Genomic DNA, 22,588 nt, shown 5'->3' on the forward strand with positions numbered 1-22,588 from the left:
GTGTGTGTGTGTGTGTGTGTGTGTGTGTGTGTGTGTGTGTGTGTGTGTGTGTGTGTGTGTGTGTGTGTGTGTGTGTGTGTGTGTGTGTGTGTGTGTGTGTGTGTGTGTGTGTGTGTGTGTGTGTGTGTGTGTGTGTGTGTGTGTGTGTGTGTGTGTGTACAAAAAGGCAACAGGTAAACATATTAACACAAATATATAGGTGAGTAAGCCAGCCTCTTCCTTCCCCCAATCTCCCTCGTTCACGGATGAAGCAACACCTCTAAACTTCTGCCACCTCACCTCACCTTACTCACTCAACCTTACCTCACCTCATCAACCTCACTTCACCTCACGTCACTCACCTAACCTTACCTCCCCTCACCTTACTTCATGTCCCTCACCAACCCCTCGTCATCTCATCTTTTGCCAGAAACTCATTCACCTCTCTGATTCACCTCTCGAATTATAATGTCACCCAACTAGCCTACCTGTATTCCGTGGCACTAATACCTGGGGAGTACTTAACCCCCTTATTCTCGGACAACCCTGGTATTCTATTCCAGATAATACCAGGCAATTATATTTAGCAAAGTGGGTCGTCAGAGCCTAAGTGTTGAGGGTCACTAAGAACTAACTATAAAGGTGAACCGAAGACTCCCACACTAACAAAATTCTCTCTCTCTCTTTCTCTCTCTCTCTCTCTCTCTCTCTTCCACCCTCCCCCTCTCACCTCTTTTACATCCACTCTTCCCCTACCCCTCTTCTTTCTCATCTCTCTCTCCCCCTCTCCCCTGTCTCTCTGTTCCCACTCCTCCCTCACCCCTTTGCCCCCAGCCCACCACCTCCTACCGGCGCCAAACCAAATAAACAGATCGTAAACAAAGGTGCTGGTCACCCTCCCCTCACCTCACCTCACCTCACCTTACGTCATATCTCACTTCACCTCACTTCACCTCACACCTCATCACCTCGCGCATACCACACTTTACTATATCTCACCTGACCTCGCCTTGCATGGCATCACGTCACACCTCACATCGCCTTACCTTCCCTTACCTCACCTTACGTCAAACCTCACATCGCCTTGTTTCACCGTACATACCTTTTCTTACCTCAACTTACGTCAAACATCATCTTATTTCAACGTCATCACATTACTTAACGCCTTGCATCACACCTCACTTCACGTCACCTCACATCACTTTACTTCATCTCACATAACATCACCTCACACCCTGTATCATATCAACACCCACACCACAACTACCAACACCCTTGCTCCCCTTACCTATACCCATGCCCCAACAGGCAAATATTTACACGGGCCTCGCAGTGTCTGGCAATCGACACAGAGGGAGAGATGTTCAGGCATTATGTACACCTTATACCTCGTTACACCTCACATTCCTACGTCTCCCTACCTCATTTTATCTCACACCTCTACACGTCACTGTCACTACACCTCATACCCCATTACATCCCACGCTTCTTCACTTCATATCTCATTAAACTTACATCTCTACCTCGCTACCTCATTACACCTCACACACTTTTACAGCTCATTATCTTACTACACTTCACACGTCACCATAACCAACACTTCACCTCCTCACCACTGCCTACCCACCAAGCATCATGACACCAAAACTTCATCACATCTTCCTCACCAAATTCCACACAACACATCTCACATCCTCACCATAATCCACTTCACACTCTCACCTTACCACACTTCACAACCACACACTCACACCTTACAACTCCCTCACCTTACCTCACAACACCTCCAACCCTCACACTCACCTCACATCCCGCATCTCGCACTCTCTCTCACTAACACCCCTTTCCACCAGCAAGCGTCAAACAAACAAGAGCAAACGTTATATATAAACATCATTCTGTAAACACCACTGAATCAACACTTCCACCACTCACAAACGTCCATCACCTCAATAACAGTATACAAATTTACAGAGAACAACATGGCGGCTTCCCTGCAGTACATTTTTAAAAATTTCATTCCAAGGTATACAAACAGCCTTACACAGGAGCACAAAAGAAAAATATAAATAAATAAATAAATAAAGCAAGGTCATAAAATGAATAAATACGGTATATGTATAAATAAATAAATAAACAGTATGACACCTGTTGACAATTTTAACACATTCACTACGTCGTTTGTATAATATTTTTGCTACTACAAGACTTTATTGAGTTCTGGAGAGCTTTTTCTCATTACAGGCGTTACGTAAGGCCTTACTTAATCCCTTCACTACCACAGATATTTCCTACGTAGAAGAAAATTATGAGATTCCAAGAACACAGTAAAAAAAAAAAAAAAGTACTCCGGTAGAAGTTATTTTTGAAAGATGGAGATACCTACAGATGCATGCGTAAAAAAAAAATCAAAAATATATATATATATTAAAAACTGAATATCTAGGGTAAATTTGGGGAAGCACCAGTATGAAAATGTAATACTGTACATGAAATTCGGAAGCAGTGTGATACGAGAAGAATATTTTGAGTCGCAAGGCGTATAAAAACTCGAAGTGTGAAATTTGAAAGCACCATGACGGCGTTTAGGCCTAAATTAATACCCGTGGCATGCGTTTTGAGAGCCTATCACACTTGAACGTTATACTGAACAGCGAAATGTGCGAGCCAACATTACGTTCAATGAGAAAGAAAACGGAGGAGGAATTTCTGTGACGGCTTGGATCGGTACAAAATATTCCAATACTCCGTCCACTTTAATCTGGCCTAATTTTACCATCTCTCCCTCTTGAATACTAAGCTGTAAGAAGAAATTTATTGCATTATGTTGCTGGTCAAGGAGAAGTGTTATGGAAAGGATGCAAAGCCGTCGTATTGTTCTGCCACTGAGCGCGCGCGCGCTCACACGCACACACACACACACACACACACACACACACACACACACACACAACCATTCTACCCCTCCCTTACTAACTCTCAAAACCTCTCCATCACTCCCCCCTCCCCTCTCTCTCTCTCTCTCTCAAGAAGAGGCAGACCGAGAATGATGTGGTGGAGTGGAGTAAATGAAGCAGGTCTGTTTGGAATGGCGGATTGGAGTAGCATTCAGTTGGGATATATGAGTTTGAACATTTTTTTTTAATACTCTGAATCAACTCTGGGATTGGGCGTCTGGTAATAGGTAGACAGATAGATAGATCGATTGACAGAGATGGATAGATAGAAAAACAGAGGAACGTAGATAGATACACAGAAATAAAATTGTAAAAAAAGACAAACGGATAGATATAAAAATTTTGACGTGAGCTCGGTAGGACAAGCGAACAAATATACAGACATTCAGACAGACAGATATAGATAGACAGATACAAAGATAGATAGATACAGGCAAGTAGATGTTACAAGTGAAATATGGTAGGCAAGATCAGCTTTAAGTTCTTTTAATATATCTGTCCGTGTAGCTACCACACCAACCACACACATTCGCATACCTACCACACATATCATACACCTACCACACTTCATACACCTACCACACATACACCTACCACACATTCATACACCTACCACACATTCATACACCTACCACACATTCATACACCTACCACACTTCATACACCTACCACACACCTGTCACACACATTCATACACCAACCACAAATGCATACTCCTACCATACCAGAAGCATTCATATATTTATCGTACATTGTCATACACCTACCACACATGTTCATACTGCACTACATCATTACACACACCACGTACCATCCACCTACACCGCTGGACACATACTCGTATACCAAACGCTCTACCACATCAACACATACCAGCCTCATGCTGTTACACACACACACACACACACACACACACACACACAAAGCCTACTGCATAGTGGTAATGAGTGTAATACCATCCCGTATTGGCCAATTCCCCCGTGTAATTCGTGATTCTCACTTTATACATAATTGTATTATACGTTGAATCTTCTTGCAAAACCGTATACATTCAGTCACAAACCCACACATATATCAAACTTATTATTATTATTATTATTATTATTATTACTATTATTATCTTACACCACACCAAGCTAACCACCACGCTATCACAGTTACATAAATACCAAGCCATTTGCCACACCAGCACACACCACCACCTACCACATCCCACCACACCACCTACCACAACCATGTATCCCAGCCACACATAACGATCTACCACACACCATTCCACTACCTACCACAACCACTAGCCACAACCACACACCATTATATATCACACACACTATCCCATCACCTAAAACAAAACGTACCAGATCCACACACCACCAACTACCACATTCCGTCTCACCACCTACCACAACCTCACACCACCACCTCCACTTACCACATACCCCTACCACAACCACTTTCCCACAAACCACACCATATCAGCCTCTACCCTCAGCCACCACACCTAATCTTTATAATAACACCTCAGTAACATCGCTCTCATTAACTCCACTTCAATTTCATTCCTTATTTCATTCCTGTTACCTCCAGACGATTTTATTTAGCTCTGGAGAGGTTTTTCGAGCTGGGGGGGTTTAGACCTAGCTTTCACTGACCTCTACACCACACAGGGTCCCTCGTATGATGAAGAGAATCGTCTGGAAGTGGCAAGGTTAAGCCCAGAGAATATGTCAGCTGCTTTAACGGCAAACACAAAATAAATAATATCTCATCGTTCATCACACTGCCGCTTCATTACACAATCATCACACACACACCACCACCACACGCCCTTGTTTCTTATATCTCGCCACACCACTAACACAACACAACCACACCATAACCAGATCATATCTCCAGTGTACATCTATGTCCCCCTCACACCACAACGTACCACAATCACATACCATCAACACACCACACCACCAGTACACACGAATACCACATTTAACACCACTACCACATAACAGGCACCACCAACATACACCACACACCACCAGCAACACATCACATCCACATGAATAACCACACAACACTCCACACCACCCACACACACCTCATCACCGACACATATGACCTCTCCACACCACCACACACACCCACATAACACAAAATAACCCCACACCGTACAATCACCACACACCAAAACCATACACCACACCACAACCACACACCACAACCATCTCTACTTTCTCACCTTCCCTGCCTGCCTCCCTCCCGTTGCTATGACAACCTCCCGGCTACCATGGCAACTCCCCCCTCCCCCTTGACCCAGAATACTACACAGCCCCTCCCTTCCCCTCTGCCCCACCCTCCTCTTCCCCGCAGCCCCCGCCTCTTCCCCTCCGCCTCTCCTCTTCCCCTCTGCCCCTCCTCTTCTCCTCTGCTCCATTTTTCTTCTCTGTCCATCCTCTTCCCCTCCGCCTCTCCTCTTCCACTCCGTTCCCCTCCTCTTCCTTTTCGCCCCTTTTCCTCTTCCCTAGGCCCCCTTCTACTCTGTCCTCCTCCTTTCCTCTTTTTCCCTTCACCATACCCCTCCTTCCCTTCGCAACCCTTCCACTTCACCTCCATTTCCTCTTCCCCTCAGCCGCCTTCCTCCCCTACTACTTTGGATCCCCTCTCTTCTTCTCTTCCACTCCCCTCTCCCCTCTCATTTCTCCTCTTCCTCTCCACTCGCTCTTCCCCTCCGACCTTCCCCTCCTTCCCTCCCACTGACCCCACTAAAGTTAAACCGAGGCAGGGGCTGGACCTAAACCATGATTTGCACGGTTTATTGCACGTGTAAGTTGCAATTAAGGGAGACCAGATTGCACTGTGTTATATCCTGCTCCCTAAACGTATTTACACAGACCAAGATTAAATTTAGCACTGCATCTTACGTCATGATTATACGCGGTTTACTGCAGGATGAAGTTGGAATTATGTGAGGGTATTTTATTTTTGCAATGGACTCTTCGTTTTAGTCGTAATGATAGAAGGCAAGATACGACCGCAGTTTTTCTGGGTAAACCATGATTTTTTACGGTTTACTGCCGGTTTAGGCAAGAATTATAGGAGGTAAGATTATAAAGGAGGCAAGGTTAGTTTATATAAGCTCACCTTTTATATTAAGCTATTATTGTAGAAGAATTCATGCACGTTTAGGGGGGAATTATAGGAGCCACGATTGCACGATATTATCTCTTTCTTTCAAAACATATATACAGTGACAAGACGAGATCACATCCCTCATTCGAAGCGCATTTACGGGACACTCAGCAAGACTAGATTTAAACCCCTGTAAGCCTCTATTTTCTAGGTTTACTGCAGACTAAGATATTAATTACAGGATAGACTAATTATACTATTCATATCTAATATTTACAAGACGCTTAGAGCATCATGGGCCGTAATTACAGAGGCCAAGATTATTACAGACTCTTCATTTCTCGACCTATTACTGTCTAAGGGTTATTTTAGATTTAGGTAAAAGTCATAGAAGACAGCGGTAAATTATATCTGCAAATTTCAACATTTACGTAATATACAGATTTATAACGATACAAGCTGGGGCATAGGTTCGCCTACTGGTTTGCTGCGTTTAATTCCCACTCAGGGTGTGTCCGTCACTTTCCTTCCAGACGTATCATACAAAAAAATCAGCTATGAACATAAAACAATAAAAATATATTAATAATAATATTAATAATAATAATAATAATAATAATAATAATAATACCAGTAATAATAATAACAGAAATAAACCACCAAAAACTACTACTACTTCTACTACTACTACTACTACTGATAATAATAATACCGTAATAATAATAATAATAATAATAAGAAGAAGAAGAAGAAGAGTGAGAAATAAGAGAAGTGAAAATGTTGGAGAATTTTTGATCCCCACTTTAAATTGCAGTTAAACAGGTCATGCTTAAATTATCCCTTTCATTCTGAGCCACGATATAAGACTGAGTATAGGCTCAGGAGGAACTTATAGAACATTACCTTATGCCCTTCATTCTAAGCGCTATTATAGGAAGATTAACCTAGATTATAATTTACATGCCTTTTCCTTTATACCAAAAACTGTTATACCTTACTGGGGATGAAAGTAGCAGTTTTTGACGGTAAGATTAGTTCATATTAAAATGCTTTGGTAAAATTGCTGAAGGAAGATCTGAGTACATCACTTTACATCAAAATTTTCTGCTGTACCCTTAAATTTATAGACATTTTTAAGGGATAGCCTACTGCAGATTCAGACGGCAAAATTTACAGGCGATAAAATAAAGCTATACCCCTATTTATACGTTATAATCTCTATCGCCCAACACAGCCAGAATTAGAGCGTTAATGTGTACTGTATCTTATATAATTGAGGATGCGTGGGCACTATACTATAAATATTCTATCTATCTATTTTTCTTATCTATCTATTTATTCCTCTTTCTATCTACTGTATATCCTGTGTGTCACGTCCTGCTGGGAGAGGTTACGTAAATAACACATGATAAAAAATAATTCATACACTCCTATCTCCACTCAGTCATTTCCACTCCTCTCAAAACATCCCACCCTCACCACTTCACCCACCCATCACGACTTCACCCACCCCCCACCACTTCATCCACCCTCATCACTTCACCCACTCCCCACCACTTCATCCACCCTCACCACTTCACCCACCCCCCACCACTTCATCCACCCTCATCACTTCACCCACCCCCCACCACTTCATCCACCCTCATCACTTCACCCACCCCCCACCACTTCATCCACCCCCCACCACTTCATCCACCCCCCACCACTTCATCCACCCTCACCACTTCATCCACCCTCACCACTTCACCCACCCTCACCACTTCACCCATCTTCACCACTTCACCAACCCTCACCACTTCACCTTTGGATTCATATGACTTTTTTTTTTTTTGTCAATTCTTGCTTCTTCTGAGGATTAATTGCCTCTCGCGATGAGGAGGTTAAAGAATGCTAGGTCTAACTTCTCCATTTATAAAAGTTTCCCCTAGACCGAATAAAATCGATTGGAGGGAGCGAAAAAAAATGAAAAAAAAAAAAAATCGAAATGACGTACTTGGACTGAAAGGGTTAAGACTAAAGCTCCTTCCCCTCTACCTTGTCCCTTTGCATGGTCTCTCTCTCTCTCTCTCTCTCTCTCTCTCTCTCTCTCTCTCTCGATGGTGTTACATTATAGATTAGAGGTGCATCTCTCACTTTCGGGCTTCCATCATCCTGGAGAGAGAGAGAGAGAGAGAGAGAGAGAGAGAGAGAGATTCAAGGTAGTTGGGAGAGTGAAAGACCCAACGTTACACCCCTCCTCCCCTACCCTTCTTTCCCCCTCCCCCTCCCCTCCCCTCCCCTCTGTTGTCCCTGGTTATGAGAGCCAATATTTACTCTCCCCACTGTCAATGTCACCCCCCTTCCCTTCCCCTCACTCACGTCACTTCCCCTCATCTACCTCCCTTCCTCTCACCGACTTCCCTTTGCCCTCCTCTCATCTTCGTCCCTTCCCCTCTCACCTTCTCTTCTCCATATCCCCTTACCTTCCCCTCCCCTCGTCCCCTTCCTTACACCTTACTCTTTCTCTGCTTAAGCCCCCTGCCTTCCCCTCCCCTCTCTCTCCCCTTTCCTTACTCCCTTCCCTTCCTCCCCGCCCCCTCCTTCTCCCCTTCCTCCTTTTCCCTTTCCCTCCCCTCGTTTGTATGCAGTTCTTTCCTCCATCCTCATCCTCCAAACCTCACCTCTCTCTCTCTCTCTCTCTCTCTTTCTCGCTCTCTCTCTCTCTCCTTTTCGCTTCTCCTACATCTTTTACTCTCCTTTCCTCCGTCTTTCTGTTGCCTTCACTCTTCTCATTTTCCAGATCGCTCCTCCCCTTCTCTTCTCCCTCCCCTCTCCATTCCTATCTCCTCTCCTCTCTTTTCCTGTCTTTTTATCCTCCCTTCTCTCCAATCCTCTCCCTTCATTCCATTCCTTTCCTCCCTATCTTCAACCTTCTCTTCATTATTCCCTCTCTTCCTCTACTTCGTTGTTTTTCTCCTTTCCTCTCCTCTTTTCCACTCCTTCCTTCCCTCCTTTCCTTTCTCTTCTCCTTTCCTGTCCTTTCTCCTCCTCTCTCCTCTCGTGTTTCATGCTGAAGTGTGAAACTCACTAGACAAGAAGAAAGGGAGACAGCATAACAGAGGAGGGAGGGGAAGGGAAGGAAGGGGAAGGAAAATGGGAGGAGAGGTGAGGAGAGGAGAGGAGAGGAGAAGAGAAGAGAAAAGAGAAGTGAGGGGAGGCGAGGGGAGGGGAGGCGAGGAAAGGAAACAGGGAGGAAAGGAAAATGGGAGGAATGGAGAGGAGAGAGGAGGGGAGGGGAAAAGATATAACAGACAGGGAAGAGGAAGTGAGAGGGAGGAGGAAAGTAAGATGGACCAATAAAGGGAAGGGATGGAAAAGAATACATAATGAGGATGGAGGGGAGAGGAGGAGGGGAGGGGAGGGATAAAATGGAGATGCGAAGGAAAGAGGAAGGAGGAAGAATATAAATGAGAGGGAGGGGAGGGGGAAAGAGGGGAGGGGGAAAGAGGGGAGGAGGGAGGAAGATAAAGATGCAAACCAGGAGAAAAAAAATTGAAATGAGAGTATAGGAAAAGGATGGGGAGGGGCGGGGAGGGGAGGGGAGGGGAGGGGAGGGGTGAAATAAAAAAAAAAAGGGGGGGGAGGGAAGGGGAGTAGAGTTGTGGGGGGAGGAAAGTGGAGTATGGAGAGTGGGTGATGAGATGCAGAGAGAGCTGAAAGGGCAGAAGGGGGAGGGGAGGGAAGGGAAGAGGAGAGGGAGGGAAGGGAAGAGGAGAGGGAGGGGACGAGTGAGGGAAGGAGAGGGGAGGAGAGGGGAGAGTTCTTGCTACGGGAAGGAGACGGAGAAAGGAGGAGGAGAGAGAGAGAGGAGAGTTGGTGTGAGGGGAAGAGAGAGGAGAGGATAGATTGTGCGAGGGGAAGAAGGGGGGAGAGGGGAGAGGAGAGGGGAGAGGCGAGGGGAGTGGAGGGAAAACACCGAAGCTTGAAGAAGGATTAAGAGAAGAACTTAAACTGCGAGGGGATGGATGGGAGACAAAAAATATGAGGGGAGAAGAGGGAAGAGGAAGACACATGGGAGGAGGAGGAGGAGGAAGGATCAACAAGACAGTAGAGGGGAGACGAGAAATAAGACAGAAGAGGGAAGGGGAGAAGTAAGAGGAAAGAGGAGGGGAGAAGAGAAAGAAGGCGAAAGATGAGGGGAGAGGAGAAATACGGAGAGAAAGAGGGGAGAAGAAAAATATTAAGAGAGAAGAGGGGTAGAAAAGCACTAAGAAGGAAAGGAAAAAGAGAAAAAAGAAGAGAGTAGAGTTAGACATGTGAAGGAAGAGGATAAAGGCGAGATGAATTATACCGGGACGCGAAGAGAGAGAGAAGTATATAGGAGAAGAAGAGGAAAGAGGAAGAAGAGGGTAGAAGCAAGCATGTAAGAGAAGGAAGCGAGGAAGGGTAAGATGAGAAAAACGGAGGGGACGAGAAATGAAGGAAGAAAGAAAATGAGAAGGGAGGACTGAGGTACATGATGGGAAGATACGAGGGAAAATAAGGAAAAAAAATGAATGGAAGGAAAAAAATCGATAATGGAGATGAGAGAAAGATAAAAGGGAGGGTCACGAGGGGACAGAGAGAGAGAGAGAGAGAAAAAGAGAGAGAGAGAGAGAGAGAGAGAGAGAGGGGGGGGGAGGAGCAAAAATCCAGGGTGGCCATCCAACCAAATTTATCGCCAAAAGTCTAAATCGGAGGGAGGTGAGGAAAGGGAGGAGTAGGGAAGAAGAAAAAGAGGAGGAGGAGGAGGAGGAGGGGAAGATTGGGTATGGGGAGGGGGAGGGGGAGAGGGAGGAGAATGGGGAAGACTTAGCGCAGGGGAGGGGGAGGGGAGGAGGATTTAAACGCCCACCATTATCCCCCACCAAAATGGCCGAGGGAAGAGGTTGGGGAGGGAGGGGATTGTGAGGGGAGGGGGGAGGGAGGGGGTTGGGATTGAGGAAAGAAATTTATCGCCATACTTCAGCTTCCTCTCCTCTCCTTCCTTCGTTCATCCCTTCCTTCTTTCCTTTATTCTTTCGTTCCATCCTTCCATGTTTCTGCCTTACAGTCTTTCCCTATTTCTTGTTTTCCTCCCATCTTTCTTTTCGTCTTTATTTATTTATTTATTTATTTATTTATTGCTTCCTATCTGTTATTTTGTCTCATCTGCCACATTTTTTCTTTATTAAATCTTCTTTCATCATTTCGGCTTTGTCAATTTACATTCCTCTTTCTTGTCTTTCTTTGTATTTCTTCTTTCCTTCCCTCTTTCACTACCTTTTTTGTCTGCTTTCCTTCCTCTCTATTTCCGTCCATTTCTCTATTTTTATTTTTTTTTATATCATCCCTAGTTTCTACTTCATATTTTCTTCCACCCTTCATTAACATCTTTTCCGTCTTTCCTTTCTCTCTTCCTTTCTTCCATCAGTCCTTCGTTCTCTCTTCGCCTTTCCTTTCTTCCTTCGCTACCTTCCTCTTCCATCTCTCCCTTCTATCAACCCCTTCACTATGATCACTTCCTGTAGCTTGCCCCTGATGTTACAATCCTTCTAATTTAAAACTGACCCAGATTTTTGTCATTTTGTGACTTATTTCACGTGGCTCGATGGCAGGAAAAGACAATACCACGGCCCTGCATCCTTCCTATGGCACTTCTTCAAAACTACCATTATATATTAGTGTTAATCTCTCGTTACAACTCAGCATTTAAGATGATGTGGGAAATATAGGGTATGTAAGAGTGAAAAGGCATTCCACAGGATTTTACGATTGCGAAAAAAAATAATAAAATCTGTAAATATCGCCCAATTTCTCCATCTTCTCATCAAACTATCATCCAACCACCCATTCGCCCTCGTTAACCCCTCATTTCTTTCACCACTGATTTTTTTTTAACCATTACTCCAATCACCATGATCATCACTATCATCAACACAACCTGCATCACCCTGCTATCCGTCACCCTCACCACAACCCTCGTATCACCGTATCATAATCACGGTCATCATCAAATCACAACGATAAAACCACCACGACCATCATCATCATCATCATCATCCACCCCCTTACCTGTCACTCTCTCCGTCATGCCACACGCCCGTCATCCATTTTTTAAGTTTGAAGTTTAGCCTAAATTTACTCTCATTTAATCTCTCTCTCTCTCTCTCTCTCTCTCTCTCTCTCTCTCTCTCTCTCTCTCTCGTATATCTATCTATCGATGCAAAGGTGAGGGAGAAAGAAAAGTGAAAGGAATAGTGTGTGTGGGGGGGGGGGAGGATGCTAATGGTCATGGCTTTCCATGTCAGAATACAAGATGGTTATATATTAATCTCACACACACACACGCACAAACTCTACGTTATAATGGGTGAATGTTTCAAATTATTTTCTCTCTCTCTCCCCCCCCCCTCTCTCTCTCTCTAAATATATTTCTCTCTTCCGTCTTTCTTTTCCCTGTTTCTCTCATCCCACATTTCTGTTTATGTCTCCCCTCTTATCATTCTTTCCCCTCATCATTCAATCTCCCCTTCCTCTTCACAGTTCCCCTCTGTCGTCGCCTTTCCCTTCATCCTGTCATTGCCCCTCGTTTGTTTACATTTCCCCTCTTATCTATTTTCCTCCCCCTCCTTTCATCTCTCTCTCTCTCTCTCTCTCTCTCTCTCTCTCTCTCAGTTCTGTACATTTTCCCTCTCTCTCTCTTTAATCTACAGATCCACTTAATCTCTCTTTCTCCCTCACCCTCTCCCTTTCTCTCTTTCTTACGACTCTGATACTCTTTAATTATTTCCCCTCCTATCTCTATTTTTTCCCCTCTGTCTCTAAATCCTTTCGTACTTCTTGACCCCTCCATCTTTCCTAACTCGCATCTGTTTAATCTCTCTCTCTCTCTCTCTCTCTCTCTCTCTCTCTCTTCCCCACCAGTCTTGCTGAAGGTCCTATCCATCTCCCTGTCAAAGCAGCACCTACAGCATCATTCTCCTCAGGCCCTTTGGTTCTCCTCTCCTTTATCGCCTCTCTCTCTCTCTCTCTCTCTGGCCAATGCCCAGCATCACTTATGGCGACAACTCTTCATTCGTCCTCCCCTTCCTCACCCCACCCCAATCCATCCAGCCTTTCTTCCTCTCCCCCCTCCCCATCCTTCTTCCTCTCGCCCTCTCCATCCTTCTTACTCTTCCCTCTCTCCATCCTTTCTTCCTCTCTCCCCCTTCCCCATCCTTGTTTCCCTCTCCCCATCTCTATTCTTTCTCTCCATTCCCACTCCACCCCCATCCATCTTTTCTTTCCTCCCCCCAAATCGTTTCTTTTCCTCCCCCTTCTTCATCTCTTCATACCTTTCCCCTCCTTCTCTCCATCCATTCCTCATCCCCTTCTCCATCATTCTTTCTTCTCCCCCTCCCCCAGCCTTTCTTTCTCTCCCCCCCTCCACCTCAGCCAAGATGAGAAAGATGCTACATGCGTTTTTGAGATGGGAGTGGGCGAGGGTAGGGGGGAGGAGGGGGGGTGGATTTGCTTGGGAGGGGGAGGGGGGGATTTGCCTTCGTGTAAGGAGAGGGGGATTTGGCTTAACCCTTCAGTACCAGGACGCTCTCTCTCTCTCTCTCTCTCTCTCTCTCTCTCTCTCGCCAGACGATTACATTCAGCTTTGGGGCAATCTCGGTGGTGGGCGAGTCAGACCACACCACTCCGTATTTGACTCTATCCCCAGACGATTTTATTCAGCTAATATGAAACCCTTGGATCAATCATCACTTCAGCCAGTCACACACACACACACACACACACACACACACACACACACACACACACACACACACAAAGCGGTACGATTACTTTCCACCCGTGTGTACATAGATCAGTTCGCTTGGTCTGGAATGGTGGGGATGGGGGGTGGGGTGGGGGTGGGAGTTGGGGGTTTGAGAGGGGGGGGGGGCTGAACCGGACGAAGCCAGAATTCTGTGGGCCGTATACAAGGTGGTGTAGGAGGCTTCGTGGTACCTCTCCTTTAGCGATTTATTTGGCTTATCACACATTAGCATCTTTTTTCATGCATTTATATCGTTTTAATATCCAAACTTTTTATCAATAACACAAGAGGATAATGAGGCGTAATGATCGGATTAAATCGCTTAGGAAGAAGTGTCCAGTCAGCAAATAATTTCGCATCATGGGGTGAGAGGACGATTGGAGGGACGGGATCGAGATTTGGTGGGTAAGGAGGCTCCCAAACACCTCTTCCTTAGCGATTTATTTTTGGATATGGCCGGTTAATATTCTTTGGTACGTTATTTATGTCCAGGATGGCGATGTTTGAAAGATCTACATAATACCGAATAATACAGTAAGGTGCTGACAAGCCAAATAAATCACTGAGGAAAAGGTGTTAGGAAGGCCCCTCCAAACACGAGGTCTGATTATTTCCGCCAATCAGGGAATCAGTCACTCTGGGGTAGGGGGAAGGCAGAGTGACAGCAGCGAGATTTAGAGGGAGGGAGCCAATGACAACCACGAAAAGATTTATTACTTTCGCCAAAACCATGTCATTCATTCCAACTGGGGCGGCCAGAGCGCAATGACAGGATCGATTTTTTTTTTTTTTTTTTTTTTGGGGGGGGGTTGTCAAAATTTAATTAAAACTCTCAGGCTGCGACAACTCACTCCCAGCTGAATTAAATCTCTGGCGTTTATTGGAATACACGGCTAGAACTGTCCCGACCATATGACAAAGAGAGAGAGAGAGAGAGAGAGAGAGAGAGAGAATGATGCCAATATTAACACCCTCAATCTCTTATGACTTACTCTCAGCTGAAGCAAATCGCCCTGTGGAATACAGCACGAAAGTTAACCCTACCATGAAAGATTTTACACCAGGCACTCCCAAACACGAAAATGACCTGATTATTTCCGCCAATCAGAAAACTAGTCCGTCACGTCGCCTGGGGGTAGGGGTGGGGGGCGGGCGGACTGATGGCCTCTATTAACTTGGATGGGATCGGATTCCATTAACTAGTTCACTACGATGACGCGTTTTCCATTATCTTCCTTGTTACCTCCAGACGATTTGATTCAGCTTAAAGAGAAACATCTGATTGTGGAAGAGACTAGAGGAATCTATTTCTAACCTCAGTCCACCATCATGGTCATCATCATCATCAGCATCATCATCACTATCATCATCATCAGCATCATCATCACTATCATCATCATCAGCATCATCATCACTATCATCATCATCATCATCATCATCATAACATCTCGACCATTATTCCCACTTGAAGATGGAGTGAGGATGAAGACAATGAAAAGAAAAAAGGCAGAGGACATAATTATAAACATTCCTAAGCCTCAGTTGCGCTAAAGACTGCTTGTATATATATATGTAAGCTTCACAAAAAAATCTACCAAAAACTGAAATCAAAATGAATATCAAAGCGACCAAATACGACAAACAAAAGATATGTAATAATAGTGGTTATGAATGCTTGTTAATCGGAAAAATAGATTACAGCGTGATTGCTCTCACCATACAAAGATCCGTAGCATATTTTCAGGTTAGCTGATGGCCAGGTGTATTCAGAGCAGAGGGTAAATTTGACTAGTAACCAAGGAGACTCACCACGTACTAAGGCCCGCCGAATTTCAAGCATCCGTGAGTTAGTATTCAAGGATTGGCTCGGTTCTGTCAGATGAAAACCACGTGGACTACAGACTCTCTTATAAATATGCTCCAAGGGTACATCTGGTATGGGGTGGTGGGAGGAGAGGGAGACGGAGATCCAAAGGTCCTCATATCGATTCCACGTCTGGCTTGAAGTTATTGAAAGAACCCCGGGCGAAATTAACTCCAAGTGAATGAAGGAAAAAGATAACGAGATCTGTGTGTGTGTGTGTGTGTGTGTGTGTGTTTTATGATGATGACACCCCCAGCAAACACCGTCATACTGCGGGATATGTTGTTCCATCTACAGAAATGGGGACAGCGCCTCGAGATGACATAAACCCTCCTTCCCTCCCTTCCCCTGTCTCGGAAACGGGCTATACAACATCTCTGGTCATACTTGATGGCCACCACTCCACTCGCTTCTGATGACACTTTTTTCTTATTCTTTTATTTTATTTTTTTATACTGCCCACAACCAAAAATCCTGCCTGTCACCTCTCCTATTTTTCCTCACCATGGACTCTGAAAATTTGTCTCTTGAATCCGAAACACACGACACTGATGATACTAATCTGTGGCTAAATAAAAAATAAAAAAAATCAATGTAGGCTTTGGAAGATTCATCGGGCTGGTTTTCAAAGTCTATGGAGAGAAAACGTTGGGGAGGGAAAAAAGGTACGGATGATGATGATGATGATGATGATGATGATGACGATGATGATGATGATGATGATGATGATGGAGAGAGCAGCTGTAAAGGCGATAGGATTTTTTTTTTTGCCTATAGTACTGCTCCCTGGCACACCCTCGCATTAGGAGATGACTTCAGGATGGTTCTATCTGGGTCAACACTTACTTATTTCTTCCAAGGCGGCTCTTCTTCCAGCCTAAGTAACTTTTATTACGCGCCTTGTGGTTCATGTTTCATATTGGGGCTGGTGGGTGGCACTCTATGTGGATCTGCTGATTTCGTTACTCCTATTCCTTAGCAACTTATTCTGCACATTACACCCCAGCATCTCGTCCTATTGATGCAACGTGTGACAATATTAAAACCATAGAAATCTGATAATGAAACGTCGTTATTACAAGAAATGCAATTCTTCTTGGTGCTTTACTATGCTCTTGGTGGAAGTATAGTAGTATTACACTTCAAGCATTGGTCTGCAGTCAGAAAGGTCTGAAATGTTGGCAAAATAATAAATGCAAAGCCTGCTGCGGGCTTCAGCCTATTATATCTATCTATCTATCTATCTCTATCTATCTATCTATCTCTATCTATCTATCTATATCTATCTATCTATCTATCTATCTCTATCTATCTATCTATCTCTATCTATCTATCTATCTATATATATATATATATATATATATATATATATATATATATATATATCCTATGTCATCTCCAACTTCTTCAGTATTAAATTCGTCAGATTTATCAAGTGGTGATGGCAAGAATAAAATGCAAAGTACGTTTTTTACCTAAAGGCATTTAAGTTGCGCCTGTCGTTTCCATTCCTACAAATTTAACTCGAAAACGCTTACTCCAGCTCCTTTTCCAACACGGACACTTACTCCAACTCACACTCCAACTACTTCTCCCACGCCAATTTCGTTCCCCCACAACCCCCCCTCTGACGGCACGTGCCTCAGCTACACAAGTATATTAATCTCACCAGCACCACAAACTTTTATTATCATTATTATTATTATTATCATTAGTCACCACTGGATAATTTAACGCAGTTTAGGAATGGCCTTTGGTAGCTGAGGGTTTAAAGACGATCTCTGTTAATCCCTTCAGTGCCTGGACATCTTATATTTTATTCGTGTTGCCTTCAGACTCTGAAAAAAAAAATATGTAAGACTCTAGTGAAAGATTAAAAGCAATCTCCATTAGAAAAATGCCTCGGTTAACCAGGTCACAGGTGTCGTTTATATCACACATGCAGAGGCACTCGACGAGGCTCGGGTTGGCCAAGTTATGTAATATTTGTGTAAAGCCAACAAAAGCTACGGACACCAATCAACGACTCACCCAGGGGGACATGTGGGGATCTCAGGTTGCGTCCCCTCTCCCAGCATCTATGCCTGTGATTTACTGTATTTGCGTTATATACATCTATACACGTATATATTCTGATTCCTTGCTACTAAAAACTGAATACAATCTTACGATATTAAAAACTGGGACTGCAACCCCTCGTCGAACCCTCAAATTTAGTTATTGTGTTGTCTACGACCTAACTGAGCTTGTAAGTATGCCTATATAAAACTTCAAACCTTTTAATTTCAAAACTGGGCGTTTCTTGTCAGGATAAGGAAACTACGCCTGGGAATTGGAGGTCTCAGGCTGTTTTCCTCTCCCCAGACCCTGAAACGTAGTGTTGGTGAGGGTTCCTCTGACCATGCAAAAATTCCCACGTCACCTTCCACTGGGACATATGTATTGTTCACCCGGGCAATTACTTTATACGACTGCTCGAAAACTGGCTGTGCATAGGGTACAAACAACAATGAAAGAGACTCAAAAAATCTTGCTGCTGCCTAACGATTTTACTCAGAATGGCAACCTGACACAACCCGACTTTATCTGATCCTCCTGAACATCCATCCCCACGTACCTGCCCTGCCAACGAGCCAAAGGTCGTTGACTCAGCACTCAGGGGTTATGGAGAGAGGTGCTGACGTAAACACCGATGATTTACGATAGTTAAAGTCCCGCACCGGTTACACAACTTCTACACCCAAAGCGCCACTTGTATTTTTCTTTTTCTCTTGACACAGAAGTAATGGTGCTGCTACTTTTTACCTTTTCTTAGTATCCAATTATGAAAGCATGATACACACTGTACTATGTCACCGAGTATTTTATATCGAACCCTAAGAATGTTATGAACAACAATTTCATACTAATAACACCGATCATCATCATATTTATTAACATCAATATTATCATCACAATATCAACTTTCACTATTACCATCATTATTGTCAAAACCATTAATATCACAAACCACCACCGCCACCATTACATCACCAATACCACCACCACCACCACCACCACCAATACCACCACCACCACCATCACCAATACCACCACCACTACCTCCACCACCATCCTATTACCCATCATACAGTACACTTGGGGTACGGATATCAAAAGCACAGTTTCCTAAGCCAATACATCTGAGAGGAAGGAAGCTATAGTTACAATCTCTATTCCTGTACTGGGGGAGCTACAAGACTACTGGCAACACAGGTGGAACTGGATTTACTTCAGTTTAGGAGGCGCTCTGTCACCAGTTCCTTACTAATTTATTTCTGTAATGTCAGTATTAATTTGCATGTCATTTATATCAACTTCCTCGATATTAAAATAGATATAAAGTGCTTACATGAAATATTAAGGTCAACTATGCAAAATAAGTCACTAAAGAAGCCTTCACACACACACACACACACACACACACACACACACACACACACACACACACACACACACACACACACACGACCGGGGATATTATGAAGATACACCAATTTGAGCTCAACTTGGACTTCTTCAGGTATGAGGCTTCTATGGTCTGGCTCTTTCTTCTTTTCCATTAAAAAAAAGAAAAAAAAAACTGGGGCTGAAAGTACTGCATCTTCGCAATAAACTAACTTCAGTATGTTGGTGTGTTTTCTTCCACCTGAATTACTGAAGACACTAGGAAATGGAGAGAGAGAGAGAGAGATTAAGATAATACATTCTTTTCATGAACCATCATATCCGGTGACACTTCCGTTATAAACATCCACAACAACATAAACAACAACAACACCAAGATATAACAAAGGCAAGAAAACAAGAATCACCACAACATCATAAATAAGGAACAACAACAACAACAACAACAACAACAATCCGATAAGTACACAGTATCAACAAGAGCAAGAAAAAACCCACAACCACCACCACCACAGCAAATACAATTAAACAAAAAACGCGATGACAATACAAAGAAAATTACTGCATCCTAATATATCAATCGAGAAGGGTAGGGCATTCCACCCCCTTAAATTTTCCACGATAAAGTCTGGAACATGTGGCACAAGAACAGAGAAAAACTGGCCTTTCCTTATCATTGCTGGCTGCACTCTTAAAAGCATGCAGGCTAATTATATCTTTTTATCACAGGCATTGTAAGATCACAAAAAAAAAAAAAAAAAAAAAAAAATAGAGGCTTGCTTTTTCCTCCACTGTTTCAATTTCAAGTACTGCTTCGTAAGAAATAATAAAATAAAAACTATCCAAATATAATTATCACAACTTCATGTCACTCACAAGCGCGCGCACACACACACACACACACACACACACACACACACACACACACACACACACACACACACACACACACACACACACACACACACACAGAATCCTAAATGTCACAGCCTAAAATAAAAAAATAAAAAAAATGGGAGCAAGGACACAGAACCACCCCAATTATCCTCCTTCCCCCTGACCAAATAATATATAAAAAGAGAGACGCTAAACCAGGCTACTCGGTGACAGGGAAGGAGGGCCACAAAACCTACACATAATACCTCTAATAATAACTTTAATTTCCTCTGGTTTTCATACAATTACTCGCAACAAAACCAATGAAATAAAAAATAAAATAAATGAATAAAAAAAATGATAAACGTAATTTCTTGTTTTTATTTGGATATCTGCTGACTGCAAAAGGCGCCCAGAAAACACAACAGACAAACAAATTAGTTCATAAATTTTTCCTCCTGAATTTTATCTCTACATAAACTATACATATAACATAATCTCCACAAAATTACCCCACCTCGTCCCAGCCTCCACAAAATGACCCCAACTAAAACAGAAAAAGTCCCAAACTCATCCCAGTCCCTACAAAGCAACCCAGTCCGTACCCAGCCTATTGTGTCATCCCGAAAGCCAATAATTTTTTTTATAATACCATCTTTTTTTCTGTTCCTCATGCATTCCTAGTTTTTTTCCATCCCTCGCTCTCATTTTTTTACGGCCCACTTTTACATACTGTTTGCCTGTTTGTATGTTTCACTTTTTTCCTGAGACTTCTAACGCTTTTTCTCCTATTCATACATTTTTTCCTGTCTACATTTTTAGCATCTTTCGTCATTATTTTTTGTTACACGTTTTCCCACTCTTGTCCACGTTTTTTTTTTTTTTTTTTTTTTTTCGCCTACGTTGTCGCGTTTTTCTTAGAGGCATGTTTCGCTTTTTATTCACAAGTTTTGTCTTACTTTTTCCAGCCCGTATTTACACTTTTTTCAATCGAATTAAGACAGAGGAATTGGTGTGTGCGTAGGGAGGTGGGTCGACTTCTATTTTACTATCCTCTTCTTACTCAGAAAATATAAGTACAGAGGCCTTATTCTTGTGGGCTTATGAGGCTCCCTGTGATCATCATCTTCATCAGTTCACTCCAACCCTCGTTCCCTCCCTCAGTTTCATTAATTTTATCCATATCACACTTTACCTCTCTCTCTCTCTCTCTCTCTCTCTCTCTCTCTCCAAACCCTCCTCCCTCCTTCTCTCCAAACCCTCCTTCCTCCCTCTAAGAGCCTATACCTCCCTCTCAGTACCTTTGCCTTCATTAACATTGCACTACAACACTCTCCGAACCTCCCTCCCTCTCTCTAACCTTTGAATCTTCTCTCCACCATTCCTTCCTTTACTCCAAATCCCTTCCTCCCTCCCTCCAAGAACCTATGCCCCCTTCTCAGCCTCTTTACCTTCACTTAAATTACACTTCTCTCCAACTCTCCTTCCTTCCAAAAACTACTCGCTGATCGACGGGCGTAAATCTAAGAGTTTTATTACTTCTCTTCAATCTCTCTCTCTCTCTCTCTCTCTCTCTCCCTCCCTCCTTTCCAGATTTCAACTCCTATCCCTGTTGTCTTCCCAAACGTCACTTTCCCCTCTATATCCCTCTCGGTACCCAATTTGCTTCCCTCCAAATCCTATTTATATCTCATTCCTCTAAACCCCCCTAAAAAAAGCTCACAAAACCCCTCCAAAACGTCTGAAAATCGTCTTACCTCGCGCTCGTTGTTGCCGAAGGAGATGCCGAGGTTTGGCATGGCACGCAGGATGGCCACCAGGGATTGGATGGTATTGGAGTACACCACAGGACGGTACTGTTTGTAGTCCTCCGTGGTGAACCCGGACTCGTGGATGATTCTGGAAGGAGAGAGAAGAGCTGGAGTTAGTGGAGTGAGAAGAAGAGAGGGGGGAGTTAGAGGTGAGAGAAGAGAGGGTGGAGTTAGTGGAGGGACGAGATGAGAAGGTGGAGTTTGTGGAGAGAGGAGAAGAGAGGGTGGAGTTAGTGGAAAGAGGAGAAGAGAGGGTGGAGTTAGTGGAGAGAGGAGAAGAGAGGGTGGAGTTAGTGGAAAGAGGAGAAGAGAGGGTGGAGTTAGTGGAGTGAGGAAACGATGGGTGGAGTTAGTGGAGAGAGGAGAAGAGAGGATGCAGTTAAAGAGAAGAGAGTGTGGGCAGACGTATGTTAAAGTTAGTGGTGCTGATAGGGCAGGCTTACTGGGGATGTAGGTAGAGGTATAATGAAGTAGTGTTAGTAGTGAACCTGTACGGGAGAGATAAGACATGGCAGAGTAAGTGGTGGGGGATGAGGAAGAATGCTTGCTGATATGAGATGGAGTGGGGTGAGATGAAATGAGAAGTGTCTGGTACAGAGGCAGGAATACATGACAGAAGCCAGGCGAGGTGAGGTAAGGGGTGCTTGGTGATGTGCAAGAGGTATCGTGGGGGATAGGCAATAAGGTGTGATGAGGGGTGCCTAGTGTACAGTTACGCAAGGAG

General features: G+C 43.8%; 1 protein-coding gene across 3 annotated transcripts in view; it reads right to left on the reverse strand.

Annotated features, from left to right (window-relative positions):
• The window catches only part of Galphao (G protein alpha o subunit), a 275,292-nt gene that overhangs the window by 80,226 nt on the left and 172,478 nt on the right, over positions 1 to 22,588 (reverse strand). For all 3 annotated transcript variants that reach the window (XM_080282371.1, XM_080282372.1, XM_080282370.1), the window contains exon 3: positions 21,811 to 21,952. In XM_080282371.1, coding sequence (XP_080138497.1) covers positions 21,811 to 21,952 — 142 coding nt within the window. The remainder of the gene's footprint in view (positions 1 to 21,810; positions 21,953 to 22,588) is intronic.

The sequence above is a fragment of the Coenobita brevimanus genome, chromosome 93 (assembly GCF_032717465.1).
Source record: "Coenobita brevimanus isolate Jiangsu-jjx chromosome 93, ASM3271746v2, whole genome shotgun sequence".
In the NCBI taxonomy this organism is placed as follows: Eukaryota; Metazoa; Arthropoda; class Malacostraca; order Decapoda; family Coenobitidae; genus Coenobita; species Coenobita brevimanus.